Source organism: Neovison vison, chromosome 8 (assembly GCF_020171115.1).
Source record: "Neovison vison isolate M4711 chromosome 8, ASM_NN_V1, whole genome shotgun sequence".
Classification (NCBI taxonomy): Eukaryota; Metazoa; Chordata; class Mammalia; order Carnivora; family Mustelidae; genus Neogale; species Neogale vison.
In genome coordinates, this window is record NC_058098.1 from 30,308,556 (window position 1) to 30,328,801 (window position 20,246).

At 46.0% G+C, this 20,246-nt stretch overlaps 2 protein-coding genes across 4 annotated transcripts in view; both read left to right on the top strand.

The window, feature by feature from the left end:
* LOC122915392 (translation initiation factor IF-2-like) overlaps positions 1–20,246 on the top strand; it is a 50,297-nt gene that overhangs the window by 22,184 nt on the left and 7,867 nt on the right. Inside the window, exon 2 of the mRNA XM_044262207.1 lies at positions 19,455–20,123. Coding sequence (XP_044118142.1) covers positions 19,455–20,123 — 669 coding nt within the window. The remainder of the gene's footprint in view (positions 1–19,454; positions 20,124–20,246) is intronic.
* SMOX (spermine oxidase) overlaps positions 19,646–20,246 on the top strand; it is a 48,313-nt gene continuing 47,712 nt past the window's right edge. For all 3 annotated transcript variants that reach the window (XM_044263395.1, XM_044263393.1, XM_044263394.1), the window contains exon 1: positions 19,646–19,739. The gene's annotated coding sequence lies outside the window, so the exon portion shown is untranslated. The remainder of the gene's footprint in view (positions 19,740–20,246) is intronic.

Below are 20,246 nucleotides of genomic sequence, written 5' to 3' on the forward strand. Positions count from 1 at the left end.
GGTGGTTGCTGACGTTTGGGGTGGGTGTGGCAATTTCTTTCTATTTTTATTGAAGTAAAGTTGACATACAATGTTGTATTTGTTTCAGGTGTACAACATAGTGATTTGACATTTTATACATTACTCTATGCTCACCGTAATAAGTGTAGGCAATTTCTTAAAATAAGACAACATTGAAGTTTGCTACTTGATTGACTCTTCCTTTCATGAACGTCATGAGCTATGTTTTTTGATACAATTCACACACAGTAGAACTTCTTTCAAAATTGGAGTCAATCTCTCAAACCCAGATGCTGCTTTATCAACTAAGCTTATGTAATACTGTAAACTCTTTGCCGTCATTTCAACAATCTTCACAGCATCTTCACCAGGAGTAGATTCCCTCTCGTGAAACCACTTTCTTTGCTCATCCGTAAGAAGCAACTCTTCATCCATTAAAGTTTTATCATGAGATGGCAACAATTCAGTCACATCTCCAGGTTTCACTCTAATTCTAGTTCGCTAGCTAATTTTACTACCTCTGCAGCTACTTTCTCTACTGAAGTCTTGAGTCCCTCAAAGTTGTCCATAATGGTTGGAATCAACTTCTTCCTAACTTCCATTAACATTGATATTTTGACCTCTTTCTATGAATCATGAATGTTCTTAATGGTATCTTGAATGGTAAATCCTTCCCAGAATGTTTTCAGTTTACTTTGTCTGGACCCATCAGATCGATCATTATCTATGGTGGTTATGGTCTTACAAAATGTATTTCTTTTTTTCTTTTTTTAGAGAAAAAGAGAGAGAAAGTGGCAGGGGGCAGGGGGAGAGTGAGAGAATTTTTTTTTAAAGAGTTGAGAGAGAGAAGAGGGCAGAGGGACTATTTATTTATTTATTTTAAAGGTTTTCTTATTTATTTGACAGACAGAGATCACAAGCAGGCAGAGAGGCAGGCAGAGAGAGAGAGGAGGAAACAGCTCCCCACTGAGCAGAGAGCCTGATGTGGGGCTCGATCCCAGGACCCTGGGATCATGACCTGAACTGAAGGCAGAGGCTTTAAACCACTGCGTCATCCAGGCGCCCCAAGAGTGAGAGAGTCTTAAGAAGACTCCACGCTGAGCTCAGAGACCAATGTGGGGCTTGATCTCACAATCCTAAGATTATGACCTTAGCCAAAATCAAGAGTCAGATGCTTAATGAACCGAGCTACCCAGGCGCCCCCAAAATGTATCTCTTAAATCTAAGACTTAGAAGTCAAAATTACTCCCCAATCTATGGGCTGCAGAAGGATGCTGTGTTAGCAGGCATGAAAACAACATAAATCTTGAGTATCTCCATCAGAATTCTTGGGTGACCAGGTGCATTTTCAATGAGCAGTAATATTTTGAAGATATATATCTTTCAAAAAAGAAAAAAATATATATATTTTCTTTTTTCCCCTTAACAGTGGTTCTCAACAGTTGGCTTAAAATATCCAGTATACCATGTTGTAAACCGATTTGCTGTCATCTAGGCTTTGATATTCCATTTATAGAGCATAGGCAGGGTAGATTTAGTGTAATTCTTAAGGGCCCTAGGATTTTGGGGATGTTCATGACTATTGGCTTTAACTTCAAGCCACCTGATGCATCAGCCTGTAACAAGAGAGTCAGCCTGTCCTTTGAAACTTGGAAGCCAGGCATCGCCTTCTCTTCTTCAGCTATGAAAGTCCTAGATGGCATCTTCTTCCAGTAGAAGGCTGTTTCATCTACATTGAAAGTCTGCTGTTTAGTGTAACCACCTTCATTCTCAGCAAGGTCTTCTGGATAACTTGCTACAGCTTCTACATCTGCACTTGACACATCACCTTGTACTTCGATGTTGTCGGGGTGCTTTTTTCTTAAACCTCATGAACCAACCTCTGATAGTTTCATTCTTTTCTTCTGCAGCTTTCTTACCTCTCTCAGCCTTCACAGAATTGAAGAGAGTCAGGACCTTGCCCTGGGGTAGGCTTCGGCTTCAGGGAATGTTGCAGCTGTTTTGATTTTCCATATGGACCACTCAAATGTTCTTAATAACAGCACCAAGGCTGTTTCCCTTTCTGATCATTTGTGTGTCACTGGAGGTAGCACTTTTAATTTCCTTTGGGAACTTTTCTTTTGTGCTCATGACTTGGCTAACTCTTTGGCACAAGTGACCCAGCTTCCAGCCTATCTTGGCTCTTGACCTACCTTCCTCACTGAGCTTAATCATTTCTGGTTTTTGATTTAAAATGAGAGATGTGCTATTCTTCCTTTCATTTGAGCACTTGGAGGCCATTTCAGAGTTAGTAATTGGCCTACTTTCAATATTGTTGTGTTTCAGGGAATAGGGAGGCCTGAGGAGAGGAAGAGAGATAGGGGAATGACTGGTGGGTGGAGCAGTCAGAACACACAACATTTATTAAGCTTGTTGTCTTATATGGGGCATGGTTTGTGGTGTTCCTAAACAGTTACAATAGTTAACATCAAAGAGAACTGATCATATCATATCATATTGTATTACATTATACATATGATAATTAAAAAGTGAGATATTGCAGGAATTACCAAAATGTGACACAGAGACATGAAGTAAGCAAATGTTGGGAAAATGGTGCTGATAGACCTGTCCAGTGGAGGGGTGTCACAAACCTTCAATTTTTAAAAGACACAATATCTATGAAGTGTAATTAAACGAAGTCTGCCTGTACATAATGTTGGAGGAATTTCTGTAATTTTATTTTTTCTCACAAATCAACAAGAAGAGACTTCATGAAATAAAATAAAGATACCCATAAGTAGGTAAAGCCGTGTCATGGCCCAAAAGCTTGCCTGTCACTCACCATGCAATGCAACTCAAAGCAGGAGAAAATCCCAAACCCCTCAAATTGAACAAAAGACATTTCAAAAACAAGAGGCTGGTGTGATGGGTGGATTATGTGGGAGCTATTGCTGAAGCTCTGAAAATCAGTTTCCCCGAAGCTTTTTGCTGATTTTGAACAGAAGCAGTTTAATTTCTAGTGATGTGATTCAATCAGGGAAAAATGAAACAGTGATTTTAGGCAAGTAGGGAATGATGACAATATCACACATTCTTTAGCAGCCTCAAAATCATACTGTCCATTCTAAAAGCACTAAAGAAATTAATATCATAAGCACAGATTTCCAAAATAAGGTAATCACTTGATGATATATGTGGCTGCCACTAACCCCAAAGAGGCCATAATATTTAATGGGAATAAGGTGTTCATATTTTAATTTTCAAACCAGAATACTTATAAGAGTAAAAGAGGGGGTGTGGATATGGAGGGGATAAGGATAACAGAGACTTCCCAAGTAAATTGGGTCACCCTGATTTTAAATTATAAAGCAATTTCTAAGAGTGGTATTTTCCCCAGAGATGTTATTGTGGCTGCATACCATAATGGATGGATTCTGGCTGAACCAATGGAGGATTACCTAGTAGGCATTTAGAATGGACCTCAGGAGCCATTGGCAACCAGTCTACGCAGTACAATACTCTTTTTTTTAAAAAGTAATTTTTAAAAAAGATTTTATTTATTTATTTGACAGAGAGAGACACAGTGTGAGTGGGAACACAAACAGAAAGAGAAGGAGAAGGAGGCTACCCACTGAGCAGCCTGATGTGAGACTCAACCCCAGGACACTGGGATCATGACCCGAGCTGAAGGCAGATGCTTAATGACTGAGCCACCCGGGTGCCCCAATGCATTACTCTTGATACATGTTTTGGGCATTTATTTGAACAGTGAGTTCAGATAGTGAACAGTGAGTGAGGTAATAAGCTCAAGAGACAAAAAGAGGGAAAACACAAAGAGAGGGCCAGAAAGTGAGAGTACACAGTGAGAAGTTCTAATATATATTTAATCAAAGTTTCAGAAGTTGAAGAGCAAGAGAGACAAGGACAGAGGCAATGCTTGAAGAGATAATAGCTGAAAAATTTCTGAAACAATTGAAAGATACCAACCCACAGATTTAAGAAGGTAAATTTTAGACTTTACATAAAAAGAAATCTACACTTAGCTACAGAGGACCAAAGATACAGAGAAAAATCTAAAGAGCAGCCAAAGAGGGCAGAAAAGGACATAAATTTTAGTTAGCTGGTAATGGAAATGAGAGGAAAGTGAAACGGTATTTTCACTGTGTTGGGGGAAAAAAAATCCATGTAATTCTATACCCAGCTAAAACATCTTTTAAGAAAGTTGAAATAAAGGCATTTGCATTAAATGTAAAGTCTAAATTCTGAGTTTATCCCCAGCCAAACTTATTAACAATTGTTCAGTAAGTGCTTTAGGTAGAAGGAAAATGAACTCAGATGAAAGGGCTGAGAAGTAAAAAATAGGCAAAGAGCAAAAGAAAGAAAAAAATGAAATAAATAAAGAAAGAAAGAAAGAAAGAAAAGTAAACAAGTTTATGTATTTTTCCACTATATTCACTTTCCAACACCAGACACATTCCCTTTTCCTGGCTCCACCATTTGCCCAATTCTCAAGAGCTTATGAGTAGAAAATAAAACCCTGCTACCAAATGCTTTAGGAGGTTGAGAAAAAGTAATTTCAATGCCAGAGTATTTGGTACCATTAGAAAGACCATGACAACCTTTATTTTGAAATATGTGATGGAAGCCATGAGAGAAAAATACAGCTTAAAGGAAACACATGAATGGGTCATTTCAAGGCTCTTCTCCTGATAAAAAAGTGGAATATAAAGAGAAGTCTCAATTCAATGATAAAACAAACAACCCAATAAAAAACGGGCAAGGATTTGAACAGACGCTTCACAAAAGAAGATATACAGGTGATAAAAAAGCACATGACAAGATGCTCAACATCATTAGCCATTGTGGAAAAGTAGATTAAAACTATTATTGAGATGTTATGACGCTATAGTCATATGATCCAGTGATCCAACTTCTAAGTATTTATGCAAATGAAATAAAAACTTATGTCCACATATAAATCTATATGCAAATGTTTATAACAGTTTTATTCATAGTCTCCCAATAAATAATAACCCATATGTCCTTCAACTAGTGAACAATAAAATCTGGTATATCCATATAATGGAATACTACTCAGCAACGAAAAGGAATGAAGTACTAATATACACAACATAGATGAATTTCAGAGGGATTAGGCTAAGTGAAAGAAGCCAGACTCAAAAAGCTACATATTGTGTGATTCCATTTATTCCAGAAGAGGCAAAATTGTGGGGACAGAAAACAAACAAATGGTTTTCAGAGGCTGGAGAAGGGGGAGGGATTAACTATCAAGGGACATGAGGGAATATTTTGGGGTGATAGAACTGTTTTATATATCAACTGTGGTGCCAATAACATAACTTACATGTTTCTCAAAACTTGCAGAACTGTATCTAACAAGGGTAAGCATTCCTGGATGTATTTTATACCTTAAAAAAAGCCAAAAGAAAAAATTGAGACATCCTCAGGGTATTTGACAATCTCATTTACTTTGACATGGAAGTAGATATGCTCATTACACACTTGTGTGCAATCCCCCACCCCCCACACACACCAAAAACATTCGTTGTTGTCATGTCAAATTTCCAGAACCATTTCCCCAGCCTTCTCTCTCCTCTTTGGCAGATGAGTTTTCCACCTACTTTACCAAGAAGGACTGGATTAGGTGAATACATGTGACCTTTCTCTCCTCCTCCTCAAATGTTCTCTCCTTATTCATATGATGAAACAAACAGCCTCTAAACATCTCAGGGCTTTTGCATTCTAGTATGGAAAGTAATTTTCAAATTATTAAAAAGTACAGGAGCACCAATGTGTCTCAGTTGGTTAAGCATCAGACTTTTGATCTCAGCTCTGGTCATGATCTCAGAGTCATGAGTTCAAGCCCTGCACTAGGCTCCATGTTGGGCATGGAGCCTACTAAAAAAAGAAAGAAAGAAAGGTAGATAGATAGAATAAACTTACCAAAAAAATAGAATAAGCTCACCAAAGAGTATAGTGATTTGGTGGTATGACGAGACACTGACACCCCTTTTTGTTTTGAGATGGTTTGAAGACCAATTAACCATTTAGGTTGAGTGAAAGAAGCCAATCTTAATACTATACTATTGTATACTAATTGTATACTAATATGATCTATATGCTGTATGATTCCCACTATATGACATTCTAAAAAAGGCAAAACTATAGAGACAGTAAAAAGATCAGTGGTTGCCAGGGGCTTGTGGGGAAAGAGAGGGGAAGAAGTTGGAGCATAGGGAATTTTTAGGACAGTGAGACTGTTATTTTGTATGATGCCACAATGGTGGATACGTGTCATTATACATTTGTCAAACCATAAAATGTACAACACCAAGAGTGAATCTTAATGTAAACTATAGATTTAGTTAATAGTAATGCATCAATATTGGCTCATCAATGAAAACGAATGTACCACATTGAAGACAATGAAAACAAATGTACCACAATAATGCAAAATGTTCAAAATTGGGACAATTTTGGGAAAAATTGGGAGGAAGGGTGAAAGGATATATGGAAACTGTATGTTTTGCTCAATTTTTCCTTTAAATCTAAAACTGTTAAAAAAGTCCACTAATTTTTTATTTTTATTTTATTTATATTTTTTAAAGATTTATTTATTCATTTATTTGACAGACTGAGCTCACAAGTAGGCAGAGAGGCAGGCAGATAGAGAGGAGGAAGCAGGCTCCCTGCCGAGCAGAGAGCCCGATGTGGGGCTTGATTCCAGGACCCTGGGATAATGACCTGAGCCAAAGGCAGAGGCTTTAACCCCCTGAGCCACCCAGGCGCCCCTCCACTAATTTTTTAAAAAGTGATGCAGGACAGTGAACTTTAGATGTGAAAATTTAGGAATACTTAACCAATTTTACGTTCCTTGATATGTCCTTCTTATTTATGCACAAGAATCATAAGCCATAATCCTTTGACCCCAAGATAGTTTTAAAAAGTCTCTGAATCAGGTTGCATCTTAAAATTGATTATATTTTAAATTCCAGGAAATATGGTATGACAAAATATACATCTAAAGAGATCTGAAGGAGGCCTTTTAATAAGTATTAAATAAAAATCTAATGCTCAACGTCTCGGGAAATACAAGTCAAAACCACGATAGGATACCACCTCATACCTGTCAGAATGGCTAAAATAAACACAGGAAACAACAGATGTTGGTGAGGATGTGGAGAAAGAGGAACTCTCTTACACCATTGGTGAGAATGCAAACTGGTGCAGCCACTCTGGAGAATAGTATAGAGGTTCCTCAAAAAGTTAAAAATAGAGCTGTCCTACTATCTAGCAATTGCACTACTAGGCATTCACCCAAAGGATACGAAAATACAGATTGGAAGTCATATATGTACCGTATATATAGCAGCCTTATCAATAATAGCCAAGTTATGGAAAGATCCCCAGTGTCTATTGACTGATGAATGGATAAAGAAGATGTGATCTATATCTACGTTACTCAGCCATCCAAAAATCTTGCCATTTGCAATGATATGGATGAGCTAGAGTGTATGATGCTAAGTGAAATAAGTCAGTCGGAGAAAGACAAATATTATATGATTTCACTTGTGTGTGGAATTTAGGAAACAAAACAGATGAATATAGGGGAAGGGGAAAAAAAAAAAGAGGGAAACAAGCCATTAGAGAGAGGGAGAGCGCGTGCGCGGGGGAGGGCCAGAGGGAGAAGGAGAGGGAGAGAGAGAATCTTAGCAGACTCCACTTTCAGCTCGGGGTCTGACATGGGGCTGAAACCCACGACCCCGAGATCACAACTGAGCCAAACTCAAGAGTCCAATGCTTAATGAACTGAGCCACCCTGGTGCCCCTATAAGAGATCAGAGAGCAAACTGAGGGTTGATGGAGGGAGGTGGGTGGGTGATGGGCTATATCTGCAATGGGTATTAAGGAGGGTACTTGTTATGAGCAATGGGTGTTATATGTAAGTGATGAATAATTAAAAAAAATAAAAACAGATTAAGAGAAATAAAAATCTAAGATTAGAAAGTGTTGCATCATAGTCTAAGTGTCAGTGTTTTTCTTTTTAAGTGGGGCTTAAAATAATAGTGCGTCTTACAATGGATGGTGTCTCAGGTTAGACGAGATATAGATTAAGTGAGCACTATAAAAATTGGCTAGATGATGTATATTTAATTTAGCTATTGTTGCCTCTGATGGTGGGTGTTAAAAGGAGATTACAATTTGAATTCTAGTGCTTTATTTCTTGTATTTGAAAATGACAAAGCAACTGACATGAAATGTTAACAAAGATAAATCTGAGAACTAGGAGCATGGCCTTACGTCTTTTTCAGCTATTTTATTTTATATATTTAAAAATTTTATACAGCAAAACAAATCGCTGAAAAAAAAATCAAAGAACACCTCAGAAACCTTCTCAGAGCTGGCCAACTGCCAATTTATTTGTTGGGGAGTTTTCTTGGGGCATTGGGGGATGGCAGAAACGGAGGGAAGAAATTGTCAGCAGGCAGACACCAAAAGACAAATATTCCACTTATATGAGGTACGTACCATAGTCAAATTCATAGAGACAGAAAGAAGAATAGTGGTTACCACTGGCTGAGTGTGGTGGGGGAATAATATTAAATAATATTATTTAATGGGTACAGAGTTGCAGTTTGGAATGATGGAAAAGTTCTGGAAATGAATAGTGGTGATGGTTGCACAACACTGGGAACATACTTAAAACCACCAAATGGTACACTAAAGATGATGAATTTTCTGCTATATACCCCCTCCCCCAACCTGGGTAGGGGAAAACAAGAGTTTTGTTTGGGCATGTTGGGTTTGAGATGCTAAAGGTAGTTGGATAAAATCCAAGCTCAGGGGAGGGAGTGATCATGAGCTGTAGACACAGACTCAGCAGACAGCATGTTGAAGCCACAAGGCTAGAGAAAGGGGAGGGGAGACCAGGGCCCTCCAACCCTCTGAGAAGTGGGGCCAAAGAAGCCATGAGCAGAAGGTCTTCCCAGTAAGAGGCAGCAGTCAGTGGTCTCAAAGGTTTCTGAGAGACTGACTGAGGTGAGGCCTGGGATTTGGCAATGTGGGAGTGCTGGGTTCCAGTGGAGTACTAAGTACTAAGTATTAAGTACTAAGTAAGGGGGAGAGACTCAAGTGGGTCAGGAAGGAGAAAGTGGCGATGGGAACTATCCCCAATATTTTGAAGAAATTTTGCTGTGAATATTAGGGGAGGAAGATGGGGAATAGCTAGAGGCAGATGAGGTGGCCTAGGGTAGCTCACCCCCTGTTTAAAAAAAAATTGTATTTATTTTGGAGAGAGAGAGAGAGAGAGAGAGAGATAAGGGGGAGGGGCAGAAGGAGAGGGAGAGAACCTCAAGCTGACTCTGCTAAGTGTGGAGCCTGACACAGGGCTTGATCTCATGACATCCAGATCACGACCAGAGCCGAAACCAAGAGTTGGACGTTCAACCCACTGAGCCACCCAAGTGCCCCTCACCCACCACCCCAAGCCCCCGTTTTTAATAGATGAGAGATTCCAGAAAATGTTTGTATGCTTATGGGAATGATCCACTCTTCCCATTAGAGGGGGCAAGGAAAGGCATAGGAGAGGATAGACAACTGAAGGAGGAGGGACACGGGCGGCATGAATGGCCGGAGGTGGGAGCAGACACTCCATTCCTGAGGAGCATGGGTGAGAGAGTGGGCGGTGGGGCTGAGGTTTGGTGGTGGGAAGGCGATGGGGTCAGCTTTCTGAGCTGAGCTGGGCCCACGCAGGGCTGCTAGAAGTCTGGGCACAGAGAACTTGTGAACAAGTCGTGGCAGAGGTGGGAAAGGCAACACCCTCCCTCAGGAAGTGCCATGGGTCTACCCGGCAAGGCAGAGTGCCCTGTGGAGCCCTGAGGCCCAGACATCAGTGGAAACCAGTGACAAGGAGGTGTGGAGTGACTTTCCCTGGCAGGGAGCTCAGGCAGGTGGGCCTCACACACTCCTGGACCAGCAGTAGGAGCATCACCTGGGAACCTGTTAAAATGCAAATGACCTGACCCACCCCCAAATGCAAATGACCACCCCAACCCCACTGAGTCAGACACATGGGGGTGGGGCCCTACCCACCTTTGTACCCACCTGTTTTTTTCACAAGCTTTCCAGGTGATTCTGAGAGTTTGAGAATCTCAGAACTAGCGTAAAGGAGCCAAGGGGACCTGGGGATGACCTACCACTTGGAGGTGAAGGCGGGCAAACGTTTCTAGTGCTGTGAGCTCCCTGATGGATCTGGAAGCAAGCCCTGGAGACTGACAGGACTGGAAGGCCCTTTAAAGGAACTCTGGGCTTTCTAATGGGTGATTATTTCGCAAGACAAACATCTTTCAAGTGTACTTTTTTTGGAGTCTATATTTGAATATTGAGTTTCCTGTCCACGGTGGTTTGAAAGGACCCCGGACTCTCTCTCTCTCTCCAGAACCTTCTTGGGGCCTGCTCCATCTTTCCACATGGCTCCATTGCAGTTTTCAGTTCCGTGGGGAAAACAACAGCCATTCCCCTATGTGTGAGGCCTCTTCCTTTCCTGACGAAATAGAGACAAGGATGAGTCAGCCTCTCCCAACCTCCAGGATCTCCAGTCGTCCCAGTGACTCAGAGGATGGTCTGTTTCGTGGGTAAGTGCTCCTCCCAGGAAGTTGGCAGCCCTAGCCACCCCCTACCTCAGTCACCCCCCCTCCCCCCAGGGCTTCCATCAAGACACATTACTAGTGAGACCCGGTGGGGGTTGGGGCAGGCCAAGAAAGGTCAGCCATAAGTGGACCAGGAAAGAGGGTGGGAGCTGAAAGGCTACGATGCAGGAGGCTAAATTTGTTTCTCATTTGGGGGTGACCTTGGATGGATCCATAAAGGGCTCATTGTTTCTTTTCTTTTCTTTTTTTTTTTTTAAAGATTTTATTTGTTATTTGACAGAGACAGAGATCACAAGTAGGCAGAACAGCAGGCAGAGAGAGAGAGAGGGGGAAGCAGACTCCCTGCTGAGCAGAGAGCCTGATGCGGGGCTTGATTCCAGGACCTTGAGATCATGACCTGAGCCGAAGGCAGAGGCTTAACCCACTGAGCCACCCAAGCGCTCCAAGGGCTCAGTGTTTCTACTTGAAAATGGGAAAAATTGTACATCCTACGATGTGGGACTTGGTAGTGGCCCAAAAAGAGAGAAGATGAGCCTCTTGGAATATATCTGACTGGAGACATACTTTGGAACTTTTCTGTGCAAAAGAGGGAGCCCTGGGGATGGTTTATCCTTGAGGATGTCTTAGGACAAGCTACCATCTGAGCAGGGCCTGTAGGAGGGTGCGGAGGCCTCCATGGGAGGAGGACGGGAGGTCAGAGGTGGGGTGACTGGTCCAAGGCAGGGGAGCTTGGCAAGTAGGGGCACCTTGGGGGGCACGAAGCAGCTGATAGAAACAGCAATCCCCAAACTGTGGGTTCGGTGGTGCCCATGTTGCTGGGTCTGTGACTCTTCTCCTTCACCCCTGTGTCCATCAGTGTCTCTCTCTCTCTGTCTCCTTCCCCTTCTCTCCTACGTCACAGAGAATAGTGAAGCCTCCTCTTCCCACGGGTTCTGTGTTTTCTTTCCTGTTTAGATGGTGACTGGCATCTATCTGTTTATGGAGTCAGCAATCAATCCATCCTGTTTACTTGTCGCTGACACAGTGCGTTGTGGTCAGTGAGGCTGTCCACAGCCCCCCAGGGTGGGGTGGGGACCAGGATGTTGACACATACACACACACACACAGAGGCACACACATTCAGCCATGACCAGGTCAATTGGCTTCACCAGAACCAGGAGGTCCTGGTCTGTTCTGCTCCGATGTCTGGGATGCTGTGGGCAGTCAGCTGGGCCAAGGTCATCTCCCCCCGCTGCTGAGCTCCATGGCCAGCATGCTTGGCCCAAACTCAGGGCTCAGGAACGATCTCCTGACTGCAAATGAGTGCCCAAAGCACAGTCCCTCAAGGGTTTTGTGGGGTGTTAGGGGTCTTAGAAGCGAGAAGGACAGTGCCCAGAGAAATAATGTCAGAAGGCAGCTTACTTAGCGTGCCCATTTCTACATGAAGGAATTAGGAGCAGAGAAGGTAAAGGAATTGTGGATTGGGTCACCATTTACCGCATTCCTTCTGCTCCCCTCTCCTGCTTGGGCCCCTCCTTCCTAATTCATGTGACTTGAGACCCACACTTAAGTTTGTTTTTCTTGGTTTCCCCAAATCCAGTGCAGTGGCACTGGTCAGGGTTAGACTGGAGATTGACGAGGTTTCCTGGGGTTTGTGGTGTGAGTGGGGAGAGCAGCAGGGGTCAGGCCAGACCTGTGGGGAGACAGGGGGTGGTGGTGATGGGCATTTAAATCGAGGTCTGGAGGACCCAAGGCTAAGAAGATGATGCCGCCTGTTTTCAAGGTGCTGGCCCAGGACCTGACTTCTAAACTCTGAGCATAGGGCCCAAGCATGCAAAGATTGTCAAACAAAAAGCCAAGGAACAAACAAAATCCACATAAGCCAAGAGTCTAGGCGGATGCCCTTTGATGCTTCCAGAGGATTCTCGGAATTCCTGAGGTCATCTGGAGCTCACCAGGGTCTGCCTCATGGCCTGACTATACACTGTACACCTACTAGACAGACCTGGGCTTAGGGGAGGGCGGGGGGCTCAGCAGTGCCACTCACTCTCAGGGCGTGTGACTGGAGCCCATGCTTCTGGGAACAAATGATTCCTTGTTTGTCTGAGATTCAGACTGAACTGAGTGCCCTGTATTTTTCTTTGCTAAATCTGCCAACCCTTCTAAGCCCTCCAAACGTTGGTCCCCACCCTCAACTCCTACCTAGAGGCCATCAGTAGCAAACTCTGCAATATTCTGAAGTCTGGGATTTCACCTCAAAAATTCACGTAAAGTTTAAGCCCACCTGTCTGTTTCTACCCTTGTTTTGCTCTAAAACGGCTATTAAATTATCCTAGTTAAAAAGCAAACCTCTCCCATGTACTCACGCTGGATTTTGGGTTAGTTAAGGTCCTGCTCAGCCTGTCAGTCGGCTTTCCAGTGGACGGAAGGAACACTGGGGACCGTCTGCCCTCGGCAATGGTGAGTGAGGAAAAGAAGGGCAGGAGAGTGAGATTTTCAAAAGGGGATTTGTCCAATTTATTTTTTTTTATTTTTTTTAAATGTTTTTCTTTTTTCTTTTCTTTTTTTTTATTTATTTGAGAGAGAGAGACAGTGAGAGAGAGAATGAGCGAGGAGAAGGTCAGAGAGCGAAGCAGACTCCCCATGGAGCTGGGAGCCTGATGTGGGACTCGATCCCGGGACTCCAGGATCACGCCCTGAGCCAGAGGCAGTCGTTTAACCAACTGCGCCACCCAGGCGTCCCGGATTTGTCCAATTTAAAGAACTCCATTTTTTGCCTCCCTATGCTGCCTTTTCAAGATGTTTTTCACAACATGGGAATCACTTTAGTTAAAAACATTTGATTCCCTTACATGGTAGGATAAAGAGTGGGCAAGCAGAAAGCCAGAGCCTCTAGAAATGTGGAGAGGAGGCAGGACAGTACATGCCCCCTGAGAACAGTGAGGGGTGCTTTTAGAGCAGTGGCTACACACTGGGATGGCTAGGGTGCCCAGGTTTTCCCCAGACCCCTTACTTCAGAGCCTTTCAGTTGGGGGGTGGGGGGTGGGGGTGGGGGAGGACCTGGGCATCAGTGCTTTCAAAAGCTTCCCAAGATATCCTAGTGTGTGTTGAGACTCCTACCATTTCTCTGGAGATCTGACACTCAAAGTCAGGTCTGAGGACCGGGGGCAGCAGTTCCAGCTAAATCTCAAGCCCTACCCCAGATCTGCTGAATCAGAACCTGCATTTTCATGAGGTCTCCAGGGGCTTGGCCATCTGAGAAGACGTGCTGGAGCACACCTGTTGGGAACCTCAGCTTGATGGGGGTGGTGACAACAGCAGCTGGCTTTCTTCAGGGGGACCTGAGGGCCACTGGTGCTAGTCTGTCCATCAGAGCCCACTGCACGGTCTCCTGCTCCTGGGTGTCTACAGTTGTAGGCTTACCCACACCAATGGAACTTGTCTTCTGTGCCTGGGTCTGTTCATGTCTTTTCATCGATACATCCTTGTTCCATTGGGACAACTGTATGGTAGCCAAATTTTTTGGCTGAAGAACAGGGACTCCTATCCTGGCAGAGAAACCTAAGGACGCCGGCCAGGATCTGTGGAGAGGACAGGCAGAAGCATACAGTGTGGCCTTGACTTCAGACGCAGTATTCACGTACTGCAAGGTTATGTAGGTCTGGTTTTGAGCCATGTAGTCTCTTGTTGTTTAATTCATTCTTCAGTCAGTTGGAATTGATGTAACTTTCAAAAAACCTGGGTAGGCGAGATTCTTCTTTGTCTCTATCTGTTGGCTATTGTCGCAACAGTGCTGTGTAACAACCACGAGACCTCAGTGGCATACAACAATTAGTATTTATTTCTCATGGGTATGTGTGTTGCCTGGGATGACTCTGCTGAGGTCCTGCGTCTACAAGTTGGCTGGGGAATTTGCTGATCTAGGCTTGGATCAGATAGGTGCTTCGAGATATGGTCTGGGAGAGTCTGAGTGCTGGTCTGCTGCTTGAGTGTTCATTCTGCAGTCCTGGGCTGAAGGGCAGTGGCTATGCAGGGGAATGTTTCTAACGAAGGTGGAGGTGGAACCATGCAGGAACTCTTCAAGTGGAGGCTCCAAACAGACCTATTACCACTTCTACTTGATTTCACTCAAGCCTGACATTGGTGGGTGGGAAAATATACTCCACATGAGTTGTGACAAGAATATGGAGGTAAAATACTACACAAGGAAGTGAAGAATTGTGGCCAGTAGGTCAGCCCACTGTATCTTCCAACCTGGAATGATGTTTCCTTGGGGATATATGACCCATCCATTCCAGAACTTTAAAAAGCTCCCTCATTGTGGGGACTGCTGGCTGTTCACCAAAAATCACTTTCCTACCCTTCCTGGATTCCCATCTTGAATGTGATTCCCAGGCTCCCATGTAGTTAGGTGTGACCATGAGACTGGTTTTGTCCAATGGTGTGTGAGTAGAAGTGATGTCAGTTTTCAAGCGAAGGCTCTCTTCTGCTGCTGGCTTTGTGCAGATGACTGCAAGACCCTAATGGTTGCTGGAGGCATGTGTTGGAATGAGCCTAGATCCCTGAATCACAACGTGGAGGAAAGCCATTAAGAAATGGGAATACCTCTTTATTGCATAGGTAAAATATGAATTTCTATTATGTTTGAACTGCTGTATTCTTGGATCTATTTCTTATAGAAGCCAGCATTATTTACAACTGATACATTTCTTAAAGCTCTACTTCATTACTCTGGTATCTCCCTGTGGTGGTGGGTGTGGAAGTACTTGGTAAACTAGAAAGTGCTCCACACATGTGAAGTCTGACTGTGATCAATGATTTACTAATGTTTCAACACAAAGCTGAGTCTAGATTGGCTGTACGGAGGTGACAGAGACTGATGCTAATAACCAGTGACATCTGGAGGGGAACTGATGGCTTGGACATCAATTTTTATATCCTTTATTCTTTTTAATCCTCACCACAACCCTGAGTGACAGGGGCCTAACATTACCCCCATTTTAAGGATGACAAAAGGGAGATTGTCAAACTTGCACAAGGCCTCACAGTTGGTCAGGTTCCTACACCCGACCTCCTTCCCCTCATTGTTCTGGGAGGAAACAATGAGGAAACTCTTAGCTCCAGTCCACTTTGCACCAATCAGGCTCCAAAGACCCCTTGGTGGGTGGGGGGATAGAGAAATAGGTTGTACCCAAGGCTGCTGCTGGTGGTGGAATGATTTGTAAGGGGCATTTAAAATTCCAGGCCCTAATCAAAACCATGTACTCAAGAAATCCATTCTTAAAGGTAAGGTATGGGGTTTCTGCTTCATGTAGATTATCTTTATGATGGCTACCAAGGAATCCTCCCATTCATGTATGCTCATTTGTTACGGGTTGGATTATGTCTCCCCCATAGATACATCAGGTGTATTGGAGTTCTAATTCCCAGTACCCCCAAACATAACCTTATTTGGAGATCTTGTCTTTACAGAGGTAATCTGGTAAAAATGAAGCTATTAGGATGAGTCCTGATTTACTGGTGCCCTTGTAAGGAGGTGAAATTTGGACACAGAATAGGGACAGGCACAGAGGGGAACTTGTGTGAAGATGAGGGGATGAGAACAGAGCTCAGGGTGATGATCTATAAGCCAATGACCACCAGATTGCCAGCTAAAACCGGAAACCAGAAGACATCGGGAAACAGCCCTGCTGACACCTTGATCTTGAACTTCCATCCTCCAGAACCGTGAGCATGAATTTCTGTTGATTAAGCCATCAACTTTGTGGGACTTTGTGGGACTTTGTTGCAGCAGTTCTAGTAAACTAATACAACACTGCTCTCTTCCTATCAAGAGGTGGAGTCCATTTACCACCCCCTTGAATCTGGGCTGTCTGTGTGACTTTCTTTAGCCAACAGAATGAGGTAGAAATAATGAAATGGTACTTCTGGGTCGAGGTCTTTAAGAGGCCTGGCTGCTTTCATCTCCCCCCGGAGAGAAACCAGCCTACCATGTCTTAAGGCCATTCTACAGGAGAGGTCCCATTGAGAGGGAAACCATTTGGATTGTTCCAGACCCAGCCAGGCTTCCAGCTGATGTCCCTAACCAACAGCGCACACAGCAGAAGAACTGTCTAGCTGAGCCCAGTGAACCCAAAGAGTCGAGAAATCAGAAATTATTGTTTTAAGCCACTAAGTTTTGAGGGTGGTTGGTTATGCAGTGAAAAGCAACTGAAACGAACTTTGGCAAGTCTTCTAGCATCCCTGCCACAGTAGTCCCTACAGTGAGAAGCCTCGGGTGCCATCCTTGCTACCGTCCTCCCCAGTGGATTCTGGGTGCCGCCTGTTTGCTCACTTCCTCAGAAAACTCTTCAGTGGTGCATCTGGTTGCAGGGTCCCGGTGAAGCCAGCACCCCTGCTGCACAGGAGAGCAGGAAAGAGCATTTTGGCTTTGGAGGAGGAGGTGCAGGATTCGTGACATGGAAAATTCCCCAAACTCAGAAGGATGTTCAAAAGCTACTGGGGACCCCTGAAATGACGAAGGCTCTCCACAAGGGCCAAGTATATATATATATTTTTGTGAACTCTCTGTGTGCTTGGCACACAGCTCTGGACCCATTCACCTTCTAACTGTAAACAGTGCCCTGACATCACCCTTCCTCACTCTGCATCCCTGTGGTTTGGAATGGACCAACTCCAGGGCTGGGCACGTGATTCAGGCCCAAACAATGATATGTGATCCAGGTGGAGCCAACTTGGTGTAACCTTGGCTTTTTGCTAGGACAGTTGAAAGAAATGAGGATTTGAGCTGTGAAGGTGGACTTAGAGGCCCTGGTAGCCATTTTGCCACAGCAAGGAACAGAGAAGAGAGATGGGGAAGGGAAGACTAAGTCTTGACGGTATTTTTAAAGCCTCTTGGTACCCAGATCAGGCAGACCATGGGCATCTTCTGTTATGTGAGCATACGTATGTCCTACTTGCTTACACCAAACCAATCTGAGTAGTTTTTCATCATTCGTCAGATCTGCATTAATGTTTTTATTTAATACAATGACTCTTTGGAGTAGGTATTATTTATTAATCCCATCTTACAGGTGAGGAAACTGAAGCACAGGGAGGCCACATAGAGGCCAAATTCAAACCCAGGAAATTAATTTTGAGCGCCACTCAGAAACCTTCCTCTTCCACAGCGACAGGGAAGGATTCACAGAGGAAGGTGTGACATTTAACCTGATCTTTAACTCTAAGGGGACACAGGGATTGGTAGGGAGGGAGCGGAAATGTTTTCTAGGTGAAGGGACTAGCCTCGGCACTGACCAGGTCTTTTCTGCTGAGAAGAAACTTCACCTAAAATTCACCATCTCCCTGCCTTGAAGCCTATCTTCACATGGGTTCCTCCTGCCCAGGAACATGAAACCCCACTTCTTTTTTTTTTTTTTTTTAAAGATTTTATTTATTTATTTTACAGATAGATCACAAGTAGGCAGAGAGGCAGGCAGAGAGAGGAAGGGAAGCAAGCTCCCTGCCGAGCAGAGAACCCGATGCGGGGCTCGATCCCAGGACCCTGGGACCATGACCTGAGCCGAAAGTAGAGGCTTTAACCCACTGAGCCACCCAGATGCCCCCAAACCCCACTTCTGTAGAGACACCTCTGTTCTCCAGGCCTCCACCCCTGTGGACTTATGCTCTGCAGTGGGGCCTGGCAGGTCCCCTGTAGGGTCTAGGTTAGATGAGGCACCCTCCTCAGCCTGAAAGACAGTTCAGGGCAAGGGCCTGGCTTCCCCCCAACACTTCCACCCCTTGGACTTGGTCTCTATGGGCTCCAGGAGGCCCTGGAGATGCTCACAGGGTTAAACAGAATGAAATGGTACTAGACCAAGTGACCTTGCCCCTTAAAAGAGCACAGAGAGGGGCGCCTGGGTGGCTCAGTGGGTTAAGGCCTCTGCCTTCAGCTCAGGTCATGATCCCAGGGTCCTGGGATCGAGCCCTGCATTGGGCTCTCTGCTCAGAGGGGAGCCTGCTTCCTCCTCTCTCTCTCTTTCTCTCTGCCTGCCTCTCTGCCTACTTGTGATCTCTGTCAAATAAATAAATAAATAAATAAATAAATCTTAAAAAAAAAAAGAGCACAGAGGAAAAACTGCACAAGGGATCAGAACAGTGCTTGCAGGATCTCAAATAGGGAATAAGTAATTTCCAAATAACTATGATTTTTAAAAGAAAAAAAGTGACCCTCACACTTATTTGCTTTGGTTTTTATTAAATCGAGGATGAGGCAGTGGGTACTACTGAAGGCTGTTTTCTGAAAGGCCAGTTCTGCTCCGCAGGCTGCAAAGGGATGGGCCATGGCGATGTGAGCACCCCCTGCCACCTGCCCCACACCTCCCAGCCCCCGCTGTCTAGAGTTGGAGACTGAGGCACGGAGGTCTCAGAGGCGTGGTGGCAGGCGGCTGGAGCGGTGGAGGCCCCGGTGTGGGGGGAGAAAATGAAATTGGTGGCAGCCCCTGGGGACGAGCCCTCTGTTCCCAACTGAGATCCAGTGTCGGGTCTGCGCGAGTGAAGGCAGCTCCAGCAGGAGAGATGGACGCCTCTTCCCTCCAAAAGCAGGGTTCTGAACTCCGCGGGTAAACCGAGGCCCGAGCTCTGGCTCTGCGGGTCGTCTCGCAGGCAGCCTCGGCCCGAGTTACGCCCAGGACAGGGCGCGCTGGGCTGGCTGCTGTTCTTTTGGGCCTGAGTGGGGACGTTTGGCGCCCGGCTAGAGAAGGGGGTGTCGGGCCCAGGTGCGGAGCGCTGGGTTGGACGCTTCGGAGGCAGGGGCCGGCGGGTCTTCGCCTCCGGCTGCCCCAGCTTCCCCGCCCCCGGCGGGCCCGGCCGGGGAGGAGCTCGGCGCGTCCCCGCCCCGAGGCGGAGCGCGGAGTGGGGGGGCCGGGCGCGGGCGGACCCGGCGGGGTGGGCCGGGGACGCGAGGCGGAGCGGGGCTCCACACAGGCCGCAGCGGCTGGCTCCGGCCCCTACGGTCCCGGCGGCGGCTGGAGGAGGAAGCCAGGCGGCTGGAGGAGGAGGGGAGGCGGAGGAGGCCGAGGCTGGAGCGCCGCTTGCCGCAGACTCACTTCCCCGGCTCAGCAGGGAAAGGTACCGCGCGCCCGCTCCCGGTCCCTGGCCCCTCGGCCCCGAGCCCCCCAGCTTTCGCTCGCGCCGGCAGGGGCTGCGGCCGCCACGGGAGGGTGAAGGGCCCCGAGCGGCCCCGAGGGCTCCGGCGGCCGGGGGTTGAGGCGGCCAGCGCGGCGATCGGGCGGGAGGGCTGGGGTGTGCGGCAGCCGGCAGGAGTCTCGCGGAGAGCGGTGGGCGCCGCGCCCCCCTCGCTCGCGTCCGGGGAAGCGGTGGTCCGGCGGGGTGCGGTGATCCCCGGGCGGGGGGCTGCGCTGGCCAGGCCAGCGTACGGCGGTGGAGGGCAGGCCGGACCCCCGGAGCTGCGTGCGCCAGGGGAGCGCCCGGGGCGCCCGGCGGGCGCGCTCGGTGGGCGCAGACAAAGCCGGGCGCCGGCGCCCCGCGACGACTCGGGCGGTCCAGGGGGTGGGCGCTGGGGAGAGAAGAGTAGACGCCGGGGCGACGGCCGGGACACTGGGAGAGGCTGGGGCG